The 25,962-nt window shown below is 37.3% G+C and overlaps 3 protein-coding genes across 7 annotated transcripts; 2 read left to right on the plus strand and 1 right to left on the minus strand.

Annotated features, from left to right (window-relative positions):
* Positions 1 to 334: 334 nt before the first annotated feature.
* On the minus strand, positions 335 to 4,464 carry LOC113313494 (mitochondrial fission 1 protein B-like). Of its 5 annotated transcripts, none has more exons than XR_003341908.1 (9): positions 4,331 to 4,464; positions 3,580 to 3,718; positions 3,286 to 3,416; positions 2,797 to 2,901; positions 1,916 to 2,349; positions 1,702 to 1,839; positions 1,423 to 1,571; positions 800 to 863; positions 335 to 689 (listed from the first exon to the last, which is right to left on the minus strand). XR_003341908.1 is itself a non-coding variant. In XM_026562278.1 (8 exons), exons 1-5 carry the CDS (start codon positions 4,424 to 4,426, stop codon positions 1,714 to 1,716), a joined length of 597 nt encoding a protein of 198 aa, XP_026418063.1. In that variant the 5' UTR covers positions 4,427 to 4,458; the 3' UTR covers positions 335 to 689; positions 800 to 863; positions 1,426 to 1,571; positions 1,702 to 1,713. The 5 variants fall into 5 exon arrangements, 3 of the variants coding, with proteins under 3 accessions (XP_026418063.1, XP_026418064.1, XP_026418062.1); XR_003341909.1 differs by having other exon boundaries at positions 335 to 447; positions 578 to 689; positions 1,702 to 2,349; XM_026562278.1 differs by lacking the exon at positions 1,916 to 2,349 and having other exon boundaries at positions 1,426 to 1,571; positions 4,331 to 4,458.
* Positions 4,465 to 11,383: 6,919 nt separating this feature from the next.
* Positions 11,384 to 15,497, plus strand: LOC113313000. Its single transcript, XM_026561731.1, has 2 exons — positions 11,384 to 12,015; positions 14,885 to 15,497. Exons 1-2 carry the CDS (start codon positions 11,384 to 11,386, stop codon positions 15,495 to 15,497), a joined length of 1,245 nt encoding a protein of 414 aa, XP_026417516.1.
* Positions 15,498 to 16,348: 851 nt separating this feature from the next.
* On the plus strand, positions 16,349 to 17,261 carry LOC113313001. The gene is made up of 3 exons (XM_026561732.1): positions 16,349 to 16,624; positions 16,716 to 17,052; positions 17,152 to 17,261. The coding sequence occupies exons 1-3, from the start codon at positions 16,349 to 16,351 to the stop codon at positions 17,259 to 17,261; spliced, it is 723 nt and encodes a 240-aa protein (XP_026417517.1).
* The last annotated feature ends 8,701 nt before the right edge of the window (positions 17,262 to 25,962 follow it).

Consider the following 25,962-nt stretch of genomic DNA (forward strand, 5'->3'; position numbering starts at 1 on the left):
AAAGAAATTCAAATTACTTCCACATACACCATCGATCGATCTTTCAAATTGTTTGTTCAATATACTAGTTTTCATATCATAGTTTAATTGTTTGTTGAATATACTAATTTTCATATCATTGTTTTTGTTTCGTTCTTGTTAATTAGAAAATTTTAATAGGAAATATACCAATTTTTTGGTACAAATATGTTAAAAAAAACACAATTTAGGCAAGTAAAGTTGGACGGAGGGAGTAGCATTTTACAGGTTGGTTACTTGCACTTAACTCTCTTAACATCCTCTAAGAACTTGCAAAAAGAGATCTTTATGGTACTTATTCCTACACATGATTAAATTTTTAATCAAGGACAGGAAAACTAACACTGCATTATAAGTTATAACAATCTAATTATACTTCCAATAGTATTAACAAAGTTTACAGGGCCTTCTACACAATCTCCATCAAAGCTGGCAAAGAAAAATAATCACAAATGTTTAATGGATGAGTCGATGACCTAGGTGATAAGAGTGGGGAGGGGAGATTATCATGCAGAAAAAATAAAGACATAAAGTGGGCTTGAGCTGTATCATTTCTTACATGCCACAGAATGGGTCTGCACCATATCATGTCTCACGAAGCGATCTTGCTTTCATAATAGCCGGCACAGCTGCATTGGCAGCATAAAAAAAGAGAGCGCCGAGTAATGCGTCTGCAATCATTTCAAATATTTCTTTCAAGTCCTTGAACAGACTATAGAGTAAGCGGGAAACACATAATTCTAAGCCGATAAAGTTTAAAGATAACATAAAGAACATTCACCTGTTTCGGTCCGATTTAATAATGTTCGCCTCAGGTACCAACCTTGCCAGAAGCCTGGTGCATCCTAAATCAAATATATCAATTATAAACAGAACAGTTAGGACCAAGCTGGATCTAGCATAACCCAATTTATCCCGTTGTTTATGTGCCCTATTGCATAAGTAAATTGAAATACAAGAATAAGAACACTGTCATATTCCAAAGAATACTTCAAGAGATGTACAATATGATGTACAATATAATTGATTTCTATAGACATTTCTGTTTCAAAACGGTAGAAGTTATATTGCAAACAGGTGTGTTAAATTATTGCTTCAGCAATTATCATTCACAGGATAGGGTTCATGGATATCAGTAGCCCTAGCAAGTAAACCGTTTTACTTAACCTATATGTGACAGATAGTGTTTGAGATACGTAATTTTACTGGGGTCAACCCTCCAACATGCAATATCGAGCTACTGGACAATCTTTTACAAGGAGAGCTTCGTTAAAGGAGGACAGACTATATTATTACTCCCGCCATTCAAACTTTCGAGAAAGCTTTACGGATAAAGAAATTTTACATGTTGATGTATTTTAGTCCACAATACTATTAATGGATAACATGAAGAGGAGAACAAACCACCAAACATTGACACACGTCGTTCATGCTCTTCATAAAGTCACGATTTATGTAATGTCCAAGTGAGCGAATATAAAGCATATCCCTGATCTGAAGTTGGCTCGGTCGACTTCTCTTAAGTTCCCTCAGTCCACCTGTCTCAAGAGAGGCTACAAAAACAATGTTTCACAAGACAAATATTTGACTCTGTTGACATTTAAGCATATAGTGTAAATTTAATCATATTTGACACTAACTGAAAATGTTGAAACTGCTTTTAACGGAAGTTTTCTTACTTACCATCGAGCAAAGCTATTCCTCGCTGGACATCTTCTGGTTGTCTTGTGTGAACAAGAGCCCAGGACAACTTGATGATGTTTTCATTCTTAACCTCATCTGGAGCATCATTCCGGCCTCTGCGATATCTCTCTCACAATCCTGTGTATGCATAAAGAAAATTAGAATACAACAAACAAACTTGCACCAAGTTTAGGAAGAGTTCAATATGTATTACAGTCTCATAATTCAGCATCCTAGATTAGCAAAACCTCCATCATTGACAAGGCATTTCTTGCACTTAAAAATTTCCCAATCCCAAGAAAGCCTTCCCACTATCGAACTTCTATCACGTCAGAATGTAGATAATCATAATTCTAAATAACAGTACAAGAAAATGTTTGGCTTACCTACTTCAAGGCACGTGTAAAAATTAAATGTCAGTAAAAAAGACAAGTCAGAAGCAGTAGAAACTCCGGAAAGATCAGAGATGAATTCAAGATTCAGTCTAAACTCATCTTGTAAGAAAGAACAAAACCACCTAAAACAATGTGGCGTAAAAAAGTCACCGCAAACAATCCCCAGAATAGAGTGTATTAGGCATATGAACACCCTTGAACTTGATATTCACTCTTGCGTGAAACAGCTAGCCACCTTTATGAGCAAACACCTCTGCATAAACGAAATATGTGAAAATAATGAACAAAAAGATGCCACTCCTGGTAGTCTATATGACTATTTGACATTTCCAAAATACGGTTCCTATGGACGCACTTCTTTCATGACTTTACAGACAAAATTATAAGTCCAACTATTCTTAAACCTAAATAAAGCACTGAAAACAAATGATACTGCCACCACAAAATTGGGTGTGCAAGTGCAAACTACGAAAGTATTCTCATGGTCATTGTAGGTTTCAGAACATTTTCGCTAAACCCAAACAAAGACTCCCAGTAGTTATTATCTTCAATGTGTTCAGATTAGGTGCAACGCCATTATCCATTATAGTCATGCACAACAATTTGGTGGTAACATGAAAAAGAAAGATTGGATAGGAAACGAGCCATAAACTCTGAAATGGTAAATTGATAACAACTTACTTGGTAGACAAAAACTTACAAGAATCATATCAAGATAATATTGGTGAGGTCCCCCAATGAGAAACCAGAGAACCGATCCGAATTTTTTCTTCAGGGTCAAAGCTTGGTTGAAGTGTGGCGCAACCTATAAACCAAATTCAATCATAGTCTTATTAATACCTCGTTTATGCACACTTATGTACTATAACCAGATTGGCATGCCAAGTCATAAAATTCACATACAAAAAGAGTATGGCTGAAGATTCAAGATAAACTAAGATGCTTTTTGGAAGATCAACGGTGCCATGAAAAAGATCAATTCAAAAGAAGTTTTACTGCAACCAGAGGTTTCGACACCGACTACACACGACATGGGGTCCAGGTCGTTTGTAACTAAGCTATTAATGCTTCTACATCACTCCACCAGTCTTAACCTTAGAAGTAAGCATTACAGATAAAAAGATAAATTACTGGTTCTTTTTGATCCAGATAACTACTATGGTTAACATGGAAAGGCGAGGGATCAAACCTCCAAACACTGATTCAAGTAAGATAAGCTCCTTGAATAGTCACCATCTCTGTAATATGCAACTGCGAGAAGATAAAGCATCTCCCTCTTTTGAAGTGGGCTAAGTACACCCAGTACGCCCCTATAACCGTCTACAAAAACAAATTCATCAGTTTTAATAAGGTGTCGAGCAGTAAAATTAGTAGATAGCGAGACAAATATTTAAAAATTTGCTTGATTTAGCATACAAAGTACAGTTATTCACATTGACAGGAAATGCTGGAACTGTTTAAAACTGAAAATTTCCCAATTCACCTTCAAGCTTTTGTATTCCTTCCTTGACATTTTCTTTGCCTGTTGAGTGAACAAGAGCCCGGCACAACTTCAGGATGCAATCATTAATAACATCCGTTTGAGTATTCGCTGGGAAGTTTTTGAGATCTTCTTTATAATCCTGTACATGCATAAGAAAGGTTGGAATAGGATAACCATCTACTTACTTATTATCACACAACCTGATAATTCAGATTTCAGACTCCAACAATAGATTAACTCTCATAATTAAAGGTGTAATATGTGCTGTAAAATTCCCAAATCATGAAAAAGATCTTCTTGGCACCTTCATCCCAGACTTGTATCACTTACTAGGGTAGTGGTGCTTAAAGTGTAAAAATAAAACCAAGTTTTTACGTTTAACAGGCTTCTGGGTGCCACAAAATTCAACTCATTTTGAAACTAGAGGCTACGCCTGATATTTAACATCATTAACTTAACGAAGCAAAAGATTTTTATTTATTCACAACCTAATGATCACTTCATTTAACCCTAAAAATACAAAACTTTGTCAGGATTTACGTACTGTAGGTATTAGAGTAAACCCTGACCTAAAAATCTTACCAGTTATTTTTCTTAAAGAAATGCAGACCGGAAAAGAAAAAACACCAACACTGTTGTATGCATATTATTTATTATGTAAGTAAGGAAGAAGAAAGATTACGGTGATAAACCCTAAGTCGGCGAGAATTTTTTTCTTTTTTTTTGAGAGAGAGAGAGAAGAACAGCTTACATGAATCATAACATCATATAATGGGAAGTTATCTTCCCTGATCAAAGACGCCACAACCATGCCGGCAAACCTTCCAGCCACTCCTTCCAGGTCCATGAAAGTTTTTCTCAAAGCAGAGCGATTTGAGGCGAGAGAGAAAAAAGGAAAACTGCGTTCGGAAAAAGAGGCCAATTTATTCCACTTCTTTCTCAGAGAACCGGGCCTACGGTCCCGCTCTTAGGCTAAGTCCTATGGGCTAAAAATTTAGCTGCTAGATTGGCCATCCACGTCAGATAGGACAACCTCCTAATCCTTATGGGATGGCCAATCTAGCAGCGGAACGCCTAACAATTCGGTATTAAGCGCCGAACAGTAGAGCGTTTGGGGAACGCCGAACCAAACGACGTTTGACCATAGTCAGCTAAGTTGACGCGCCGCTCTGTTCGGCGTTGAAGAGACTCGATACATTCTGAGAAAACTCGACCTTTCCTCCATTTACAGTTCTTCTCAAAAATGTTCATTTTCTCTCCCAAAATTGTTTCTCAGAGATCTTGAGTTCCAGAAGTTGTTTTACAAATTCCTTCCGTGGGTTTGTGTTTCATTGGATTTGTGATCGATTGAAGGTGGTTTGGCGCGATTCCATCCACGAAATCATCCGAGGTAAGAAATATAAGTTTTAGGTTGAATTTTTAGGGTTTTTGATTTTTCATACGATTTTATTCAAATTGATGATTGATACTTGGTATTTAGATGATGTAGATGATATGTGTATGATTTAAATTGATTATTTGTGATGATTTTCATTTTTTGGGGATTTAATTTGATTATGTGTGATGAACAAAAAATGGTTTTTTTGTGTGATAAAAATGAATTAATTTGTATGATTAGTTTGTTTGTAGGTAAATTTATATGATTATGAATAATAATGATAATTGGTATGATTAAAATGAATGATAATGATGATTTAGTTTGTATGGATGAATTGGTAATGTGATAATTTAGTTTGTATGGATGAAAATGAATGATAATGATATTTTTTTTTCATCTTTGTTATTGATTGTAGTACGAGTATGGATGTATTGCTAGACCGGTTGGATATAGTTTCGTCAAAGATTTGTGATAGACATGTATGTCAAGATGTTATGAAAGACTCTCGCAGTGTGAGCTTTAGAGGTAGTTTGAAAGATGTTGAAAAGTATTATAAAATTGTAGTGCAAGATAATCCGGTAGCACAATGATTTTGTGATAATTGTGGCTTTTCCTCTGTTTTTGAGTTTGATTTTTCCAATGGGGATAGAGGCTTAGTTGAAGCCATAGCTGAGAGATGGTGGAAAAGTACTAGGAGCTTTCATTTTCGGGAGTTTGAAATTGGCCTCCTTCCTTTAGATTGGTACATGTTAACGGGAATTCCCACTGGTGACCCTAGTAAACGACCAGTAGTTATGCCGCAGTTGGGTAGTGATCTAACATATCCTGCTTTGGATGAATTGTATTTTTCGGATATCAAAACTTATGGTCCATGGGACTCTAAGACTAATACATTTTCCTTAATTGTCTTGAAAAAATACATTGAAAGTAGAGAAGGCCAGAATAATATTGAATGTGCTGTGACATTGACACGAGCATTCTTTATGTGGTGTTTTGGTCATTTTCTTCTAGCGCATTCTACTGGAAAAGTAGATAAACGTTGGGTTTTTGTTATTGGCTGATTTAGATAGAGTTGGGGAGTATGATTGGGGTCTAGCTTCATTAGGTAATACCTATAAATATCTCGACCATTGGTCAACCAAGGGTACGAATTTAGTTGGCATGGTTGTGGTACTTGAGTATTGGTACTATTACTACTTTCGCAACATGCAACCCTTCCTTTGTCAGTTACCTCAAGGACATTTTGATGTTTTCCCAAAAATTAGTCTCTTCAAGAAGGAAAGGATTGTATCAAGGAAGAGAGGACATAAAGGATGCCAAAAGGATACCATGAAACACTCAGTGAAAATTGCAAGAATACAGATTGATACTAGAACAAGGGAAACATGTATTTGGCAACCATGGGAAGAGAGTCGGTATGCTGTGGGACACCAATATGAGTATCCACTAGAAGTATCCAAAAAGAGAGTTCTGTTTTTTCACTTTGAAAGTGGCACAAGAGTTAGTTGTTACTTGGGGGAGAGATTCCAAAGGCAGATTACAGGTGAGATTGTAGTCCCGACAAATCCTCCAAATTTGGAAGCAATTGAAGACAGAGATATTGTAGTAGAGGTCAACGACTATTATACAGTCACCGAGGATCAATATAACACTTGGTGGATCAAGAAGAGTGTTGGAGCTTATGTCACTGATTCATACCATGCACAGAATGTCGATGAGATAGCAGTTGGTAGCTCAGCTATTCCTCGCAGTTTGTTTCCTAGTAATCCTCCTCCTAACATGATGTCACAGACATATACCTATAGCACAGAGAATGAGGCCCCATCACAACTGCCGGAGATAGATTGGAGTTTACCATTTACTGATGAAGCCGGCATAGAACATCTAGTACCAGTTCCAAGGGTTCCTTGTCCGTTTAACTTTCGAGATATGAATTTGACAATGGTAAGTACATTTACATTTTGTACTCATTTTCATTTTAAGTTTCTTAAATATTTGATTAAAATTCTCTGATTTATATACTTGTAGGATGATTTCATTAGGTTTATGGAAAACTTATTTTCATTCCAGCTTGGAGCTCGTCAAGTCGCACGGGACGAATCATATAAAAGGGCTACAACTTCATGTTCCTCATCCGGCAGATCCACATCGTCTTCAGTACCATCTGTCCAATCCCATCCTCCGAACAATACACATGGAGCTAATACATCACAAGACCTCACATTAGGTGGTTCATATGAATGGGCTACAGGTCAAGAATTTTACACTCCTAGGGTCGAAGATGGAGCTACTACATCTGTAGTTGCAGAAAATCCTATAATACACCCCTAGTATGATTTTGTCATTGATCAGCCTATTTTTAGGTTTAAACTCTTAATTTTATTAATTAATTTCTGAATATTATTACAAGGAAAATAAAGAAATCAAGAATGATCTATGCTCTCAACTTTCTCTCTCCTATTTACTTATCTCTCACTCAAAAAATATCTCTCCCTCCTTTACAACTCGAATGACTATTTATAAGGGAAATACATAGTGGATGACAGCTAATCTATCCTTTTTTTTCGGATATGGTTTGCGACATTCTCGCAACCTTAAAAATGTTGACTTCGCAAGCTTTCTAATTTTCGCAAGACTATCACACCTTTCTCATGATCCTTGCTGGTATCGTTTCTGAAATTGTTCTGCGACGCTTTTGTGCAGTACCATTGTTAACTTCGCTGAGACATAACTGTTGCGAGATTCTGATCCTACATCTTGCCTCTTCTCATATCTTCTCTGCAAAGTAGAGAATGATGTGAGAAATGCCGCAACCGCTTATTTTCTCATATTCTGCATTTATCACACGTATTCTTTCTTCCATTATTTCTCGACACGTCTTTTGTAACCGTTACTTTTTAACCGCTTAAATCTTTCTGTATTAACCACGTTTATTTTCTCGAGGAAAAATTCCATCTATATATATTTCTTTTCATCCTCTTCTTCTTTCTTTTTATTTTCTCTGCAACTTCATCGTTCTTCTGCAAACTCCATCGTTGCAACTTTTCTTCTTTCTTCTTCAATCTTTTAAAATTCTTCTTTATCTTCAAATTAGATCTTCATAGTTTGTGATCTTCTTCAAGATAATTTCCCTGCTATCATCTTTCATGGATTCATCAAGGTTAGTCTTCTTTTTTCTTCCTTACAAATTTTGCTGAAATTGATATATTTGAAATTGATCTTGTTTATTGCCTTATGTGATGTTGTTTATGTGATTCTCATACTCTTGTTATTTCAGCAAAAGCGGCTCCAACACCAAATTTTTAGTTCAGAATCCTAATAATTCCAAATCACATCATAAAGTTGTTGTTCATAAAAGGAAGTCTGCGAATGAGAAGGTAGTAAGAAACACTATCTTTTTCTAATAACAATATTGTTGCCTCTGTTTCTTATCTAGATTGTAATTCGCAGGGTGATAAAGATCTTCATAGACCTCACAAGAAATCTCGCCACCTCAAGGCTATTCCAACTACTGTTCCCTTCCATCTACTCATTTCTTCCAAATCTCCTGCGACATCTTCGCAAGATAAACCTTTATCTCCAATTCATGAAGACGCTTCCTCTGACTTCATTTCTTCCGAATCTCCTGCGATATATTCCAAAAATAAACCTTTATCTCCAACTCGCGAGAATGCTGCCTCTGATTTCATTTCTCCAGTTGATCTTCCTATGACTGAAACTCCCCTTATGGTTCCCTATGCGAATGAAGCCTCTTCTCTTTCCATTGAGAATGTTTCTCAACTTTTTGTCTCTACCAGTTCTCTTCCTAAGTCTCCTCCTTTGTCGAAAGAGAGCTTGGAAGGGATAAATATTGCTTTCAAGGTTTTATCTGAGATTATAGATGATGGCAAGAAGTCTTCCACTGATCCAATCAAGTCTAATGTTTGTGAAATTCTGAGCAAGCATTTGGGTTCTGACAAAGCTGCTTCGCAGACAATTTTAGAAAAAGAATGTAATGCTCTTCGTCTTGAAAATCAGAAACTTCATAACGTTTTGCTGGATCGTGATAATCTTCGAAAGAAGAATGATGAGTTAAGAGGTATGATTTCCTAATCTATGTCTTTAATTTGCTTTTCCGATGATTTTATCCTTCCCCCGCTTAATTATCCTTTAAATCCCTCTTTCGCATGTTAAACATTAAATCATAAACGAGTAATGGAGAGATATCAATTTGAATCTGTTGTTGAAGAAGCCCGTGTTGATAAAGAAGTCTTAATGGATCAATATAACCAATTAGATAATCTCTATTCATATTCTCTTGATCAAATAAACAACCTTACCAATGAAAATACCCAATTAGTTGAAAAACAAGATCTATTAAGTAATGAAGTATCTCGTCTTTCTTATTCTTTAACCAAAGCTAATTTAGGGATGAAAACTTTATCAGATGAGAATAAAACCTTGTCTCAAGAGAAGCGAGTATATTTAAACAAGATGGCGATATCTTCGCAACAACTTAATATTCTCCAAAAAGTATGTGTTGACCAAGAAAAATCTCTTCGCTCTTTAAGAAATGAACTTAAAGAAGTAACAGAATCATCTATCACTGAAAGAGATTCACTCATTCAAGGTAGAATAACTTTAAGTATGAAGGCAAATCAGCTTAAAGATCAATATTCCAAATTAGAAGAATTTTATTCTTCTCTTGCGAAGAAAAATGCCTTTCTTATTTCTAAAGAGAAAAATCTTCAGTCTCGACTAAATCAAACAAACTAATTATAAGCATTTATCACACGTATTCTTCTGTTTCATTATTAGTGCATTTTTCTTGTTTTGTTTTTTCGACGGAAGTGAAGGCGGTACAACATATTCGCGACAAATATATCTTCACATTCATATTCGAAAATATCATTTGCAGATTTGGAATTCCTGCACAGTTGGTATCCGATAATGGGAAACAGTTTGAGGGGCAGAACATAGAAATGTTACTCAATGCATTCAAGATAAAATGTGGAAAGTCCGCTCCTTTATATCCACAAGCTAATGGGCAAGTAGAAGCAACAAATAAAACAATTCCAACTCCATTTCCTTCTCCATTTGATGATCCGTCTACCGGTATTTCCCATCTATTTGGTTCTGTTAATAAATCTTTTGGATCTCCATGTTCGTCTTCTACATCCATCATTTCTTCTACTGCTTCATCTTCTTCTAAAGGAAATTCTGCCAAGAAATCCGCAATAACTTGTGATTTTGGTGAAGATAAAACTTCATATTTAATATCAAAATGGCCTACTTGTGCATTCCATCTTTCTACCCTTTCTGATCTTTTAGAATTCTTCATTACTGATTCAATTGGTACTTTTGTTAATACCCTTATATTGTGTGCTTGAAAATATATGCGGAGCTTAAATGATGCATAAACTAATGCTAAGATCAACTTTTCAATTTTTGAGTAATTCTTCTCTGCGGTATTAAAAGTTTTGTTGATGTAATAAATGGGTTTCTCCACTCCTGCGTCTACTCGCAATAATACAACACTTAATGCATGTGACGTTGTCGCAAGGTAAATCAATAATTCTTCTCCTCGTTCTGCCTTTTGTAAGATAGTTGTATTCATAAGATATTATTTGATTCCTTGAACATTCATCACTCCATTTAAATTTCACACCCTTCTTGAGTATATCGAAAAAATATTTGCATTTGTCTGATGATCGCGAAATGAATCTCCACGGCGAAGCTAGAAGCCCATTCAACTTCTGTACATCTTTTATTGTTGCTGGTGTTGGCATGTCACGAACTGCTTGCACTTTTTCTGGATCTGTATTCCTTCCTTTGATACAATGTAGCCTAAAAAATTTCCCGATTCAACTCCAATAGTACACTTCTCGGGATTCAATTTAATGTTATACTGCCGCATTTGTTCAAAAATCTCCCTCAAGTCTTGTACATGGTATTTAGCTTCCTTACTCTTTACCAACATGTCATCCACGTACACTTCTAATGTTTTGTGTATCCATTTTGCGATTTTCAATAAAATTAAGAGTGTAAACCTAAAAATAGGCTGATCAATGACAAAATCATACTAGGGGTGTATTATAGGATTTCCTGCAACTACAACATCACAATATCAACAAGGAGGAAATGAATTTACTGCGTTGTTGACGGAAAGCGAGCCTAATATTGTTTATGATACTCAGTTCGCCCCATAACAATCCTATAATTTCCTTGACCTGAATTAGATTACTTGTCGTAGTGTTTATGAAACCATATGGAGTGTTATTTGTGTTTATATGGAGTGTTATGATTTTATGGAGTGTTATTTGTGTTTCTATGGAGTGTTATGATTTTATGGAGTGTTATTTGTGTTTCTATGGAGTGTTATAATTTTTAAGTGATATTTTTTTTATGGAGTGTTATACATTATGTTTTCGTTGTGTTAGGTACATTATGCGGGGAGCTTTGAGAAGAATTTTGAAAAGTCGTCTGGATGATGAAGATGATATTGAGACGAATGTTGTAGCAGTGGCTACACTTTTGGAGACGCAGAGGAGGCACGAAATACGTCAACCCGTCCCGAATGAAGTCAAGACACGTCAGAGGGTGCACAGAAAACGTGTAGATGCGGATGCTCGTATGATGCATCAGTACTTCAAATTCAATTGTACGTATGGGCCAAAGAAGTTCAAAGGTCGGTTTGCTTTGCCTCGTCCACTTTTTCTGAGAATTTTAGAGCAAGTTTGTGAATTTGACCATGATTTAAACCAACAAACGGATGTTTGCAGTATTCCTGGTCATTCTCCATATATGAAAATGGTTGCCGTCATGAAACATTTTGCCAAAGGCATTGCACCGGATTCCTTAGATGATTACACACAAATGGGAGCCACCACTATTTACCATTATGCTATGAAGTTTATGGATGCAATTATTTGGATTTATAATGGTCGATACATGCGTCAACCTACCGCTCAAGATACGGAAAGGATTTTAGCAGAAAATGAATCTCGGGGATTTCCTGGTATGCTTGGTAGTGTCGATTGTTTTCACTGGGCATGGAGAGCTGATGAGTACCAAATATTGTATATATCTATCCCTTTTTGTTGGCAATTAACTCATCTTTTGTGCATTAATTCTACATTTTATCCCATATTCTGTATTTTCATTGTTTTCAAGAATAAATATTTTTCTTACTTAATTTTTGCATTTTTAGGTAATAAATAAAGTCTGGATAACTTGCGGAGCGGAAAAGAGTTGAAGAGTGGTGAAAAGCCGGAAGAAATTACGCAAGGAAGCCGTAAAGAATGGTGCGCACAAGACCAAAAAGCTAGGAATGGGATCAAGAAGGAAGAATTGTTCTTAAAGAAGATATGGGCTTGGCATACCCAAGGCCCAAAACCCTTACCCAAACCCATTTTCTATATCCATACCCGCCTCCATTCTCAGCCGTTAGATTGGATCCATCTCATCATCCAATGGTCGCTTCTTCATCGTGCATCAAAATCTGAAGTCCCTGCAAAACACCATAGTGCCTAAATTCCAAGCCTTCAGATTAGATCACATTTAGATCCTACGGTCGCTCCTTTGCCTGCGCATCAAATCTCGATACTTCCGCTTAACACTACAGTACCTAACATCATCTAACACTGTTGACTTCGTTGTGTTTCAAAATCCAACGGTTGCATCGATTCATCTCTCATCTCACCGTTAGATCTACCAACCATCTTCGCATCCCGCAGCTCAGAGTCACAAAACATCAAAATTTGATGAAGCCGCTCAACACCCGAGTACCAAATACCCTATACCCAAAACAAACGCACCCCAATCCATTTTCCATCGACTTCTTCTCTTTCTCCCTCACCCTCTGCAACCACCATACCATGCCGCACCACCATCATCACCACCACCTTTCTCAACTGCCACAACCACCACCAAAAGCCATCATGGCTATTACCTAACGAAACCCTATCTATTTCCCCTTCTTTCTAGCCAGCTATCATACCAATTTCTCTCCTAGGGTTTCAGAGACAGAAAAGAAGAGAAATTGATAAAATAGCTCGAGCTAGAAAAGAAATTAGGGCATCGGAAGAGCAAGAGAAGGCGCAGGAATAGGAATAGAGGCATGGGTGAAGAATCATAATCATTTTCAGAGATTAGGTAAGATTTTTTATCGAACCCTAATTTTTCTGACATTGGGGATTTTTTTTTGGGAAATCGATTGTATGTCTAAATTGAAGTATGGGTCACGTAGTAGGGTTGTTATCAGTAGATTAGGTAAGCCAATTTTGATTTTAATTGTATTTTTCAGCAAACCCTAATTTTGCTGATGTGGTACTGATTTGGGGATTCTTTGATTATAGCTTGTATGTATAAATAGGGGTCTCTGGGTGTTGTAATGGGGCATGCTGGACTAGCCAGTGTCCAGAACTTAGTTCTGTTAAATGTTCATTTTGCTGTTCACTGTTTATCCATTTTAATGTTTTGATTTTCTCCATTTTGTTCTCTGCTCCTGTTAATGTGTGCTATTAATGTTTAAATGTTCATGTATTGTTCTGTTGCCATCTATCTTGTTGTTCACTGTGATGTTTAGTTTCTTCAATTTTCCTAGTGCATGTTCCTGTTGATGTTTGTGTTCCATGTAATGTTAATGTACCTGTCATGTGATACATGTTTTGTGAAGTGATGGAATGTTAGGCTAGAAGCCTTGAAGCATTGGATTGATTGAGCAGTGGGGAGAAACTAGTGCTCACTAGTGACTGTGAGCAAACTAGTTCTCTTCCCACTCTAGTTGTATGCCTAGGCTCACCTTCACCATTTCACCTTCACCATTTCACCTTCACTTTTATGTGCTTCCCATGTTATGTTATTGTGTTTAAATTCATGTTTTGTTCACTGTTAGTGGTAGAAGTTTAGCTTTGAGGCACTGTATTGATTGAGCATTGGGGAGAAACTAGTGCTCACTAGTTACTGTGAGCAAACTAGTTCTCTTCCCACTCTAGTTGTATGCCTAGGCTCACCCTCACCATCTCCCCTGCCCTTGGCTTAGGCCTTGGTTTATCTCTTTGTCATTCTTTATGCCATTATCACCTTCACCATCATCATTGTTGTTTGCTGTTTGCTTATGCCATTGTTAATATGCACATGTAGATTACTGTTGTTTTATCATTGTATATATTGCCACATTGTATATATTGATACTATCTCCATTGCCATCCTCACTGCCTTGGTCTTTCCCTTTGCTATATTGCCTTGTTTTGCCCTGTTATGCTTCCCTGAGCAGCCTGCATTACCCTTCTGCTGCTGCTGAAGCCACTGCTGCTGCTGCACTGAGCTTGCCTTAGCTAAGGCCACAGTTCAGGTTAAGGCCTAAGGCACAGTTCACTGTTACCAAGCCCAGTACACATCAAAAGAACCCAAGCCCAAATTCAAAACCAAAGCCTAGTTCACTACCAAGCCCAGTTCACAAGTGAACTGTTAAGCCCAGTCCACAGTTCTCTCCAAAAGCCTAGTATACTGATAGGCTAAAGCTAAAGCCCAGTTCATTCCCAAAGAACTCAAAGGCCCAAAGCACAATCATAACCCATTGGTTACCAAAATCCATTGGTACCCAAAGCCCAAAAATAGCAACTAGAACCCAAAATAGCTAAACACTACAAAACACACCCAGTCTCTGTGGATCGACCCGTACTTGCACGAGCTACAACCGACGACCGTGCACTTGCGGTATTACTGTAGGCCCGTTTCATTTCGCTTTAATTTTATACACATCTCCGGGTCCACCAAGAGCATGTCCAATGGATCAAGCAGGTTCCCACAGCGGTTATAAGCCATATCCCCGGTTGTTTTGCAGGTGGTAGCTACATATGATAGATGGATCTAGCATTCCTATTTTGGGTTGGGTGGGTAGAACAATGATCTTAATGTCTTGCATTCTTCGGGTTTGTTCGATAGACAACTTCTTGGTGTAGCACCTCCTTGTCATTATCAAATCAATGGAAAGAATTACGACCAGGGGTACTACCTAGGAGATGGTGCATATCCCATGTATGGTTGCATCGTGCAAGGATACAAACCCGCCTCAAACATTAGAGAAGGTCTTTTCAATCAATATCAAGAAGCTAAAAGAAAGGACATAAAACGTGCATTTGGTGGTTTAAAAGGTAAGTTTGGCATTATATTGAAACCTTGTCGTTATTATAAAAAATCTGACACGAAGGCAATTATGAGGGGGTGCTTGATAATGCACAACATGTGTGTTGAGGTGGAATATCGCAATGCGGATTGGGTGAGGATCATGGGAGATGAACCTCAACCGCCAATTCAAGGAAACGTAAGGCTACCTCCTCATATATTGTACAACTCTGCGATTTGGGCACAACTTCGCTTGGAACTCACTACACACATATGGAACCGACACGGAGAATGTCTGAGAGATGGTGATATTCCAAACATGCATATTGATGATGCCTTGCCGGAAGTTCATGAGAGTATAACCGACGTGGACACCGATGAAGATCAATATGACCCTCAAGGAGATGGTGCATTTTATGAGAATGGAGAGTAACCATAATACTCCTTTATTTTAATCAAACACGCTTTCATTAATAAGTATACATTTTAATTAGTTCTTGTAATACTACATAATACTCTTTTTATCACTTAAGTACGTTTACAATTACATTACATATTTAACTAGAACTTCATATGCATACTTCTTCATGCATATGCTTCATAACCAAGTATCTCCAAAGCGGTGTTATGAATGAACGACATTCCATGATCCGTTTCATATAAAGTCCTAGCATCCTCACGATTACCATTTGATGCCCTTAATGAAATGACAAAAAGCTTGCAATAACGCTTGAGACATTTCAACACTTTTTTGCATCTTCCATTAGCATTACCATTGATTCTCACAAATTCTTCAACGACTTGTTCCCAAAAAGAGTTGGTTTTTAATTGAGTGTTGTTAACTTTGAAATAACTTCTAACCAAGTCATTGTCTTCGTCGGTGGAAAATGCGTCCATGCTTGATTTTTGAATTGAGAATTATGTGATAGGATAATTGAGAATTGGGGTGGGGATTTTGAGTTTTATGTGATAGGTTTATATAGAGATAGGAAATGGTCTGAGTTTGAGCTGGAAATGTAGCCGTTTGAGGAAACGCCGAACCAAACGACGTTCCAACGCTGAACCGAACGGCGCTAGCAAGTCTCAGCCATCCGATTAAGGTGACCGTTGCATTCTCAACGACTCAGATTTTGTAGCCGTTTGAAACCTCAACAGCTATATTTTCAGGCTTCCCTATAAATTAAGGACTACTTCTCCTTCATCCCTCACACCAAAATCAATTTATTATCTTCTTCATTGATTTTCTTCTTCTTTTTTTTCACATAATTTTGTTCATACAAAACTATGACACAGTTTAGTACAATAGAAGAAGAGGCACTAATTTATGGTTGGGTCATAGCAAGCAACGATTCGATTCATGAAAAAGATCAAAAAGGTGCAATATTTTGGAGAAAGATAATGGAAGAATACAATAAAAGAAAAGGTCCCAATGGTGTCGAAAGAGATAGAAAGGCATTACGAACAAAGTGTTACACATTGAGAGCCGAAGTGAAAAAATATATTTCATATATTAGACCCTACTTCCGAAGTAGACCTACGGGGATGACCGAGGAGGATTATGTAAGTACCTCAAATTTTTTTAATGTTTTCTTTCTTCCATCTTGATCTCTTTCTTTCTTTCTCTAAATTTTTCTTTTCATTTTTTCCCCAGTATCGTCGTGGAAGAGAGAATTATGTAGCAGCGACTAAAAAACAATGGACGCACGAATCGATTTTTCAGATCCTGAAGACTTATCAACCAAATTACAATCCAGTGGTGAATAATGATGATGGAGTCGGTACTTCTACTCAACCTAGTCAACATACTCAAGCTACTGAAGAAAATGAAGTTGATAATTTGGATGAAGAATTTCAAAATATGGCAAGGTTTGGTAGCTCTTCCTCTACTCATAATTCTGAAACCTCGGACATATCAAAGAGAAGGCATTATTTTGAACAAACAGATGACGTTAGAAGTGAAGGGAGAGATCAAGAAAAGAAAAGGGCTCGTGAGGCTAAAGCATCGCATAAATCAGATGAAAAATTGGATAAACTCATCGAACTTCTTGAAAACGCACAAACACAAAGAATGGCAAAATATGAAACAGATGAAGAGTATCTGAAGAAGGACATGGAAAACTCTTCAATTTTGGCACAAACGCAGCAAAGAGAATCGGACATGAAGATCCTACGTCAACCCTTGGATGAATTACAATAATGGGAGAAACCCGTCTATAAAATATGGAAGAACGAGATTTTAGCCCGTCATGGATTACCACTTATCCCCTAAATTAAAATGATATATTAGTAATAATTTAAGTTATTTAGAAGTAGGATTTCAATTTCAATGTACTTTTTTTATGTTTTAAGTTATTTAGAAGTAGGATTTCAATTTCAATGTATTTTTTTGTGTTCTAAGTTGTAGAATTTCAATTTCAATATATCTTTTTATGTTCTAAGTTATTTTAATTTTAATATTTTTTCAATTTCTTCAAAAAACATTGTAACCATTTTGCAATGTAATTAAAAATTTCCCTTTACTTTGATAAATTCTCAAATTTGAAACAAGCAACCATTGGAATAAGTTGGAAAATCATTTGGAATTCTCATAATTTAGAAAATGGAATTATGTACAAAAAATAGCCGTTGGAGGAAAAACAGTCAAGCGCCGCATGGTCAATCACAAAAATAAGTAGCAGATTACAAGAAATTAAAGGGGATCTGATCTATAAATGGAGTTTATATTCTAAGAGCTATGCATCGTCACCCTAACGTGCGCATCTTTTTCTTTGTTCATGTTTTCAAAATCACTCTATCTGGGAGTTAATCTTAGTAGCGCTCATCAATCTTTTTCTTCTCATTGTGATTCTAGTTAGCAGTTATATCATCTACAGATCTTTGTTACTTATTACTACTTCCACAGATAGAAAATCATTGCAAAATAGAATTGATTCCAACATAAACAAGTACAAGTTTTACTCAAACATCCTTGAAACTAACAACAAACAATTCATAAATTTCCACATAAAGAGGTTTCAATTCTATATTAAGCATTACATCCCAAAATTTTTTATCAAACTTTCAGAATATCAAAGTTTCAAAATACCAAAAGAGCAAACCTGAATCAAAATACCAAACTACCACATCCCAAATCCTAGCCATTGTCGAACTTTCTAACATACCTGAAAAAACCATAAACACTTCAAACTTTACACCTTTTCACCAAAAATTTCCCTTGAACTTCATCACCATTCCACTTCATCAGCACCATCAAAAAAGGATCAAAACCGACCGAATCCACAACAAAAAAAAGAAGAATCTTAACACCTTATGCAACAACATCGAAAAAGGAAGGAAGAAGAAAAATTACCAGAAAAACTGTTTTGTTAAAAACTTGTTGATCGTTTTCAAGCTTTATGCAAAGTCTGAAAAGCTAATTTTTCCTGGTAATTCTGAAGAGATTACCACCAATCATCTTCATCAGTTTCTCATCCCTCATCTTCATAACACTCAGTGTCATCACTATCAGATGGAGCAGGTGAAGTTCCACTGGAAGAAGATTTTTCTTCACTGTCATCCCCTTCCTTTTCCTCTTCATCATCACTTTCCTCATAATCCAAATCGGCAATACGTCTGTTTACCCTTACCCTGCTTGTCTCACCTTCACTCATGGTGCGTGCAAAGATCTTGGGGTTGGCCAGTTCGTAAGCGAATCGGCTTCTCAACCTCCCATCATGATACGTATTCATCTTGTGTTTATCCTCTGCAGCCTCAGAATCAAGGTCACTGGTGTTCACCTCCTCCATATCATACTCAAAGCCATCATAAGCCTCGGAATCACTCTCTGTTGCACTTCCATATCTTGGGGTCTTGGCATTCTTCATCTTTTCTTTCTCGCCATTCTAAGAACTTGGGTTGCCATGCAGAATAGAGAATCTCAAACCTTCGCTCCCTTCGGATACGAGCAGCTTCTTCTTCATCTCGTTTGCATTGTTGTTCTTGAATACGACGATCAATTTCTGATTGTGCTTCACCTCTCAATCTCTGCAACTCATTCAGACTCAATGAAGGGAGAAGTGATTTGGCTTGGGTATACTCAGGCATTTCTGGCGGTACAACGGGATGATTACCATCAGAGTCTGATGGATTTTGGCCAGAAAAATCATCCATTCTCTCAAATTTGTTCGCTAAATCTAAACCTAAACCTTTCGTCTTCTGTAAAGATTTATCTTGAAAATAATAATCTCTCTGCTAATCACCCCCTTAAATACCCATTTGCGCCTATTCAATTCCATTTATGGCGCTTAGTTAACTGTCATGTCTCTTTGTTTACCGCGCCCATTCAAAGCCATGCGTACCCCCTTCATCCTAATGAACATCATTACCCTGTCAAGACCTATTTTCAACACCCAATCCCCATTATTACTTCTATCTCCCACAAAATTGCTATTAAGAGGGGTGTTGGTAGGTCACCAAACTTTGAGATTGCTAGTTGGGGTCTAATTGACATTTTGTGTTTTATGCAGACTAGAAGAATGCAGCATCAGTTGAGAGGCACCATTGCGGTTTGCGGAATGAAGGGAAAATACGCTACTAGCTCTACTCTTAAGCCAAACGACTCGACGAACCTTTTACGATCAACCCATATCCAACCACTTCAATACAATTTTTCCCTCCAATTTTATACCATTACTCCATTTGGCTGTTTGCATCATCATACAAACGTCAGCCCAAGAAGAGACAAGTGTGATAAATACCCAACTACCACAAACTACGTCATGTATCCCCAAGATTACCTACAACAAAAGTCCCAATAAAGTATTACTGGGTTTGTCAATATGTGGTTTCTGTCTCAGAATTCTCACGTGAATGTTTCTACTGGGATAAGGCAAATAAAGCAAAGATATGAAAGGGACATTCCTTATGATATCCCTCTTCCCTAAAGTAAATCGTGCAGCATAACAACATCTACGTTACACCAAATATATCGTGAAATCTTTCCAATCCATAGTCAACAAATTTCACATTCCCTTTTTAAGGTTCAAACTCATAAACAAACAAACTATCCCTGTCTCTCCCTCACCTACATTGTCTGTATCCAATCCCAGAATAGTCCTTATAAGAGATTCCTTTCCCTGCAGCTATATTTTATATTAGTTATTTGGAAAACTGATGTCCATCATCCCATTTTCATATATATCCATCTCTCCTTAATGATGAAATTCCCACAATCCTCTGAAGATACTCAAAGCCTAAATCAAGAAATTCAAACCCTTTCCGTCCAAATGTCTGAGAAATTAACCTTACCATCTTCACTTGCTAAACCAGTTTTCATTGATAAAAAAGTAGTCCTTGCTGAAGTTGATACCAATTGGAAATGGTGTAAGGTGGGATATGTTTTTTGTGATACTTTGATCCTAACTTCGTCAATCAGGTTCTACATCTGTAATAACTGGCCTTTAGCTTAACACCCAACCATAACTACCTTCAATGGTCAACGAAACAAAGTTCTCATCCGTTACTTATCTGAAGAGGATTTTAATAGAATCAATTCTCAGAAACCTTGGTTTGTCTACGGTTATCTAATGGTACTAAGAGTTGTTCCGGTAGAAGGTTGGCCTCCAAATCATCAACTCACTTTTGACGAGGAAATCATGTGGTTCATCTTATGCAACATTCCGAACGAATGCACAAAGTTTGAGGATCTTCAAAAACTAACTCTCAGCATGGGGGAACTGCTTGAAGCTCAAAATCCCTTTGGAAAACACCCTCTCAGGAAGAATGTCAAAGTTTGCATTAGAATCCAAGTCCAACAAGCTTTACCAACAGGCATTCCTCTATTCACAAGTGGTAGAAGGGAACCATTTCTGATTGAATGCAGGCATATCAAAGTTCCTAGGTATTTATGCACCTCTTGTCGCATTTTGGATCACAAAGATCGTAACTTGCCTACTTGGCAGTTAAAGCAAAAAAATATCATTGAGCTTGACGGGTCTTGCAACAACTATACTCTCCCAACTGTCTCAAAGTTAATGATGCCTTCTACAATCAAACAAGTAGTTCCATCAGCTGCTGCCATCACTGATACTGTTATGCAACAATCTGAAGTTGTACCAGAAACACAAATTGAATCTACTGCTATTGATGTGTGCAACAAAGGAAAAGCAGAAGTTATTGATCAAAAAATGGAAAACTCTATTGTAAAAACCTTTGGAAGTGGATTTGGAAAGTTAAAGTGGCTTACAGAATTCAGGTTTTTTTATGGAGAGCTGCTAGAAATGCCTTGCCCTCCAGAACCATTCTCCATACTAGAATGCCTATGCATAGTATGGATTGTCCTAGGTGTTCTGATCCCCAGGAAACTATTATGCATGCTTTGGTCACTTGCCCCTTTGCTAGTAGAGTTTGGTTCATTTCTGATTTCATCATTAATACTCAATTTTTTCAGAATAAACCTTTTTTAGATTGGCTTCTTTTCTGGTTAACTGACTATCAGACTAAATTGTCTGAGGATAATCAATGTCTCTTTGTGGATATTTTATGGTCTCTCTGGACCAGTAGAAACAACTTCATTTTACAAGGCATTAGAGAAAACTACACTGCTGTCTTAGCTAGAGCTAGAGTTATGCTTCTCACTAGGAATTCTAGAAATCCTAGTCTGACCACTGCCTCCACCATTCATGTCAGTATTAGTGATAAATGGATGCCTCTTTCTTTTGGTTGGATTAAATGTAATACTGATGGTGCCTTTAATGATATCTCTGGAGCTAATGGTGCAGGGTATGTGATGCGTGATTTCTCAAGAAAATCAACCTTTTGTGCCTCTCTAGTTTTTGATGTTCACTCTGCTGAAGAAGCTGAAGCAAGGGACATCTGGGCAGTTCTGAAGAAAGTTGTGGAACAACATCTCTCTCACATCATTATAGAAAGTGATGCAAAAGCTCTCATCAATCAATTTTCAGCTGGGAATTTCAATGGAGATTCTAGGACGGATGCTATCTTTAAAGACATTTTATTTTTTTCTTCCAAATTATCTGCTTGTATCTTTAGTTTTCAACCTAGAAGTTGTAATTATGTAGCTCATGAGTTTGCTCAATGGGCAAAACAAAACAATTCTTCCATGTACTGGTCTAAACCCCCTGTTTGGATCCTTCCAACAGTTGAGGAGGACCATTAGCCTTTTTGAAGGCCTTTGCTTATAAAAAAAAAAGGGAGTCGAGCCACTAGTTGCGCTCCAATCCCTTTATGAATGACAACCCATAATATGTGGAAAATAAAATTTCCCATTTTGACATTTGCATCATGACTAGCTATATAATTTCGCAACTTTTTCAGAAAAGATATGGTATTTCCACCAAACTCCCCTAACGTCGTGAAGGCAAGTACACCAAACCCAAACCCATGAGCCACACATTTTTCCAGATATTTGTTACATTTCCGAAAGACAGCATTACAGATTGCCTGGCCGGGAACAAAAGTTCGAACACCACCACCAGTAAAAGAAGAGACACCGGTTACGTCCAAACACATGTCACGACCATTATCTCAGTTATAAACCATGATATCAGCAGGTCTCAAGGCCTGCCCACTATTAGAGAGGAGACCCATGTCAACCTCTTTCCTAGCAGGTACGCCTGCACGATAGCACATGCCTCCAAGAGTGTCGCGTACTAGATCGTGTCTAAACTTAAGACAACCTCATGAGAACAATGCAAAGCACGGTCACCAAAAATACTCATCTCTCTATCACCGCTGGCGCATGTCCCTCCTTCTTCAAAAAAAAGAATCCAATTTTATGATTAACCCCCTCTATGGGGATAGCCAGCAGCTAAGCTCCAACAACATATTATTACATTAATTGAAAAGGTTGCTGTGCTAGCCTACCAGCGAGCCTCATGGGTAACCTAGCCAAAGGAGTCGAAGCGGATAAGGGGACTGAGATTGTGTCATAAGGGGGGCAAAATAACTCTGCCTTCCATGTTAATTTCTGCAATATTACGCCATTGGGGGCTCAAACCTGGGACCTCCTGGAACGCATAAAATTTTGGGGAACGAGGATGACCAACTGAGCTATAAAAAATTTTGTTTGCTTGAAGAAAAAGAAGTAAGGGAAATTCCTATGGTAATGTTCAAATGAAAAATTTTGTTGACCCAGGTGGATGGCTAAACAGGTTTCTCCACTATGAAATAGCATTGCGCGGTTGATCATCAAGCGCCCGAGATAAGGACAAACGCTGGCGTGTGTAGGTAAAAACGTTGGCGCTCAAGACAACAACTCTAGCATTGGTCATATTAACACGGACGTGAGAAATAAAAACGCCAACAGTCGATTTTCCAACGTCCATATTCTCAACGGTATAGTTTTCAGAGCTATAAATTCCTTCAACTCAATTCATTTTCAGTCATACCACTACTATTTTCTTCTTCTAAAACTCTTTTAAATCAAAAAATTCTGATACAATATGAGTGGCATTTTAATAAAAGCGGTCAATAGTGTAAAGAAGAGAAGAGATCGAAGAAATGAACTAAAACCGCAGCCTGCCACAGGTGTAGATTTTTCTCAAAATCGGGAAGCAGAGTTTGCTTCGCCGAGTGTCGTTGCTGCTCCATCATTAGTCCAAGGTAATGTGTCGGGGCATCAAGATCGGTCTGAGGATTATTTTAGAATGAGAGGTGGTTTTTCAGACTTAAAGGTTGTTTATGAAGTTCTACCCCTCAAGTTCTAGAAGACACAGTAATAGAATTACGAAAACTGTGGTAGAAAAGTGGTGTCCGACGACGCACACATTCCATTTTATGGATTTTGAAATTGGTAAGCTTGTTTAACTTAAATTATATTTATTTTAAAATTAATTATTAAATAATCAAAAGAATTAATCATAGTTTATATTATACTTGTAATAGGAATTACGCCCCTTGATTTGTATTCCATTTGTGGGACCGCAAGTGGAATGAAAGAGCCGACACCATTCAACCAAGACGAATGGATATCAAATAGTAAATGGGAGACGCTTTTTCTCTCATTTATGGAATCATAAATACGTGAAGATTATAAAGAATTGAAAGGAGGTGGGATTAAATGTTCAACGTTGAAGTCTTTTCTTATCCAAAGCAGAAACCCATAAGATGTAAATGACTATCCTGAACTCGAAAGGGTGTTTATCATATGGGTACTGTACATTATTTCCTAACTCAACTTTTGTTGCTCGTGTTGGTTGGCTTCAAGCGTTCGAAGATCTTGAAAAAGCACCAGATTATGACTGGGGATCTGCAATTTTAGCAGAATTGTATTGTGGATTGGATAAAGCGTCCATGGGTATGCCTAATTTCACTGGTTTTTGGGGAATCATAGAGGTAAATATCAAAATTATTATTTTCAAATTTAAATAATTTTTATGAACAAATGTAGATTAAGTCAAAATACTAAAATTATGGAGTAATTTGCAGTATTGGTGGTATACCTACTTTCGTGTTAGTAAACCAATCCTTAAAGACGATACAGTTAGATTTCCAATGTTGGACATGTACATCTCGACCAACTTAGCGAAGGACACTGGCAGCAACGTCTCGGGTTCCAGTTTTGTTCAGAGGTTTTATCAGATGACCACAACAACGTAGTTGTTCACCCTTACATTGATTTTCCTCAGTATGGTGCTAATGATGGACAACGTACTCTTGATTATTCTCGGCGTAGAGTTGTTTTTTACACTCCAGAAGCAAAAAGAGGGGTTTGGTACCTGGGAGAAATATTTCACTACCAAATACAAGGTATATATGCAATTGCAATTAACTCACACAACAGATGCAAACCTATGGATCATATTTTGATCGTCTGAGAAGAACCAATTGGGAGAGCTATGAACTAAATACAAAGAGGGATATTGGTGAAGCATAGTATGTCAACTAGTGTTTTAAGACCCGGACCGGACCGGACGGTTTGACCGGAGAACCGGTGAACCAGTTAGAAAAACGGTCTGATTCAACACTATCCAGTAACATGTTTAAAAAACCAGTGAACCCGGTGACCCGGCCGATTTAACCGGTGAACCACTGACCCAACTGGTTTTCAGACGGTTCAATCGTTTACTTTTTCATCAGATTTTTTTTCTCTTCTGAAGCATCATCGAATTTTTAAAACAATTCGGTTCACTAAATCCATGTATTGTGATTTGTTTTTGAAAAAGCGGGGGTACAAAAACCACACCCAATATTTCGATTAACAATCTGTATGGACTAACTCCAATATACTTTCAAGAGAATCAACTAGACTCAATCTTAATAAAGTATATCAAAGAGTTATATCTCTCTTTCTCGATTCAATTCTTACTCAAGCAAATAGAAATCTGCGTGTCTAATTGAATACAAGAGAAATCACTTGAACGGTACCAAAGACCAATGTTCAAGGATCAATCAATTTCAATCAACAACCAAAGGTCGGATTTCCCAATTGATTGATTCAAACGCACAACCTGTGATGTTTCAATTATATAACAAAATATAATGCGGAAAAGAAATAACACAGACACCAGAAGTTTTGTTAACGAGGAAACCGCAAATGCATAAAAACCCCGGGACCTAGTCCAGATTGAACACACATTGTATTAAGCCGCTACAGACACTAGCCTACTATAAACTAACTTCGGTCTGGACTGTAGTTGAACCCCAATCAATCTCACACTGATCCAAGGTACAGTTGTGATCCTTACGTCTCTGATCCAGCAGGATACTGCGCACTTGATTCCCTTAGCTGATCTCACCCACAACTAAGTGTTGCTATGACCTGAAGTCGAAGACTTTAATAAACAAATCTGTATCACACAGAAAAGTCTACGGTAATAGATAAATATGTCTCCCACAGAAGTACCTACGAGTTTTGTTCCGTATTTTGATAAATCAAGGTGAACATGAACCGATTGATA

The sequence above is a fragment of the Papaver somniferum genome, chromosome 9 (assembly GCF_003573695.1).
Source record: "Papaver somniferum cultivar HN1 chromosome 9, ASM357369v1, whole genome shotgun sequence".
Lineage (NCBI taxonomy): Eukaryota > Viridiplantae > Streptophyta > Magnoliopsida > Ranunculales > Papaveraceae > Papaver > Papaver somniferum.

Excerpts from the sequence above, each read along its gene's own strand:
- LOC113313000 (XM_026561731.1), top strand. The coding sequence starts at position 11,384 with ATGCGGGGAGCTTTGAGAAGAATTTTGAAAAGTCGTCTGGATGATGAA. Across the intron at positions 12,016-14,884 it reads GCTGATGAGTACCAAATATT|ACAACTTCTTGGTGTAGCAC; the intron begins GTATATATCTAT and ends TTTGTTCGATAG.
- LOC113313001 (XM_026561732.1), top strand. The coding sequence starts at position 16,349 with ATGACACAGTTTAGTACAATAGAAGAAGAGGCACTAATTTATGGTTGG. Across the intron at positions 16,625-16,715 it reads GGATGACCGAGGAGGATTAT|TATCGTCGTGGAAGAGAGAA; the intron begins GTAAGTACCTCA and ends TTTTTTCCCCAG. Across the intron at positions 17,053-17,151 it reads TCAAGAAAAGAAAAGGGCTC|ATGAAGAGTATCTGAAGAAG; the intron begins GTGAGGCTAAAG and ends AATATGAAACAG.
- LOC113313494 (XM_026562278.1), bottom strand. The coding sequence starts at position 4,426 with ATGGACCTGGAAGGAGTGGCTGGAAGGTTTGCCGGCATGGTTGTGGCG. Across the intron at positions 2,902-3,285 it reads ACTTGAATCAGTGTTTGGAG|GTTGCGCCACACTTCAACCA; the intron begins GTTTGATCCCTC and ends TTTGGTTTATAG. Across the intron at positions 1,840-2,796 it reads ATTATCTTGATATGATTCTT|GATTGTGAGAGAGATATCGC; the intron begins GTAAGTTTTTGT and ends ATGCATACACAG.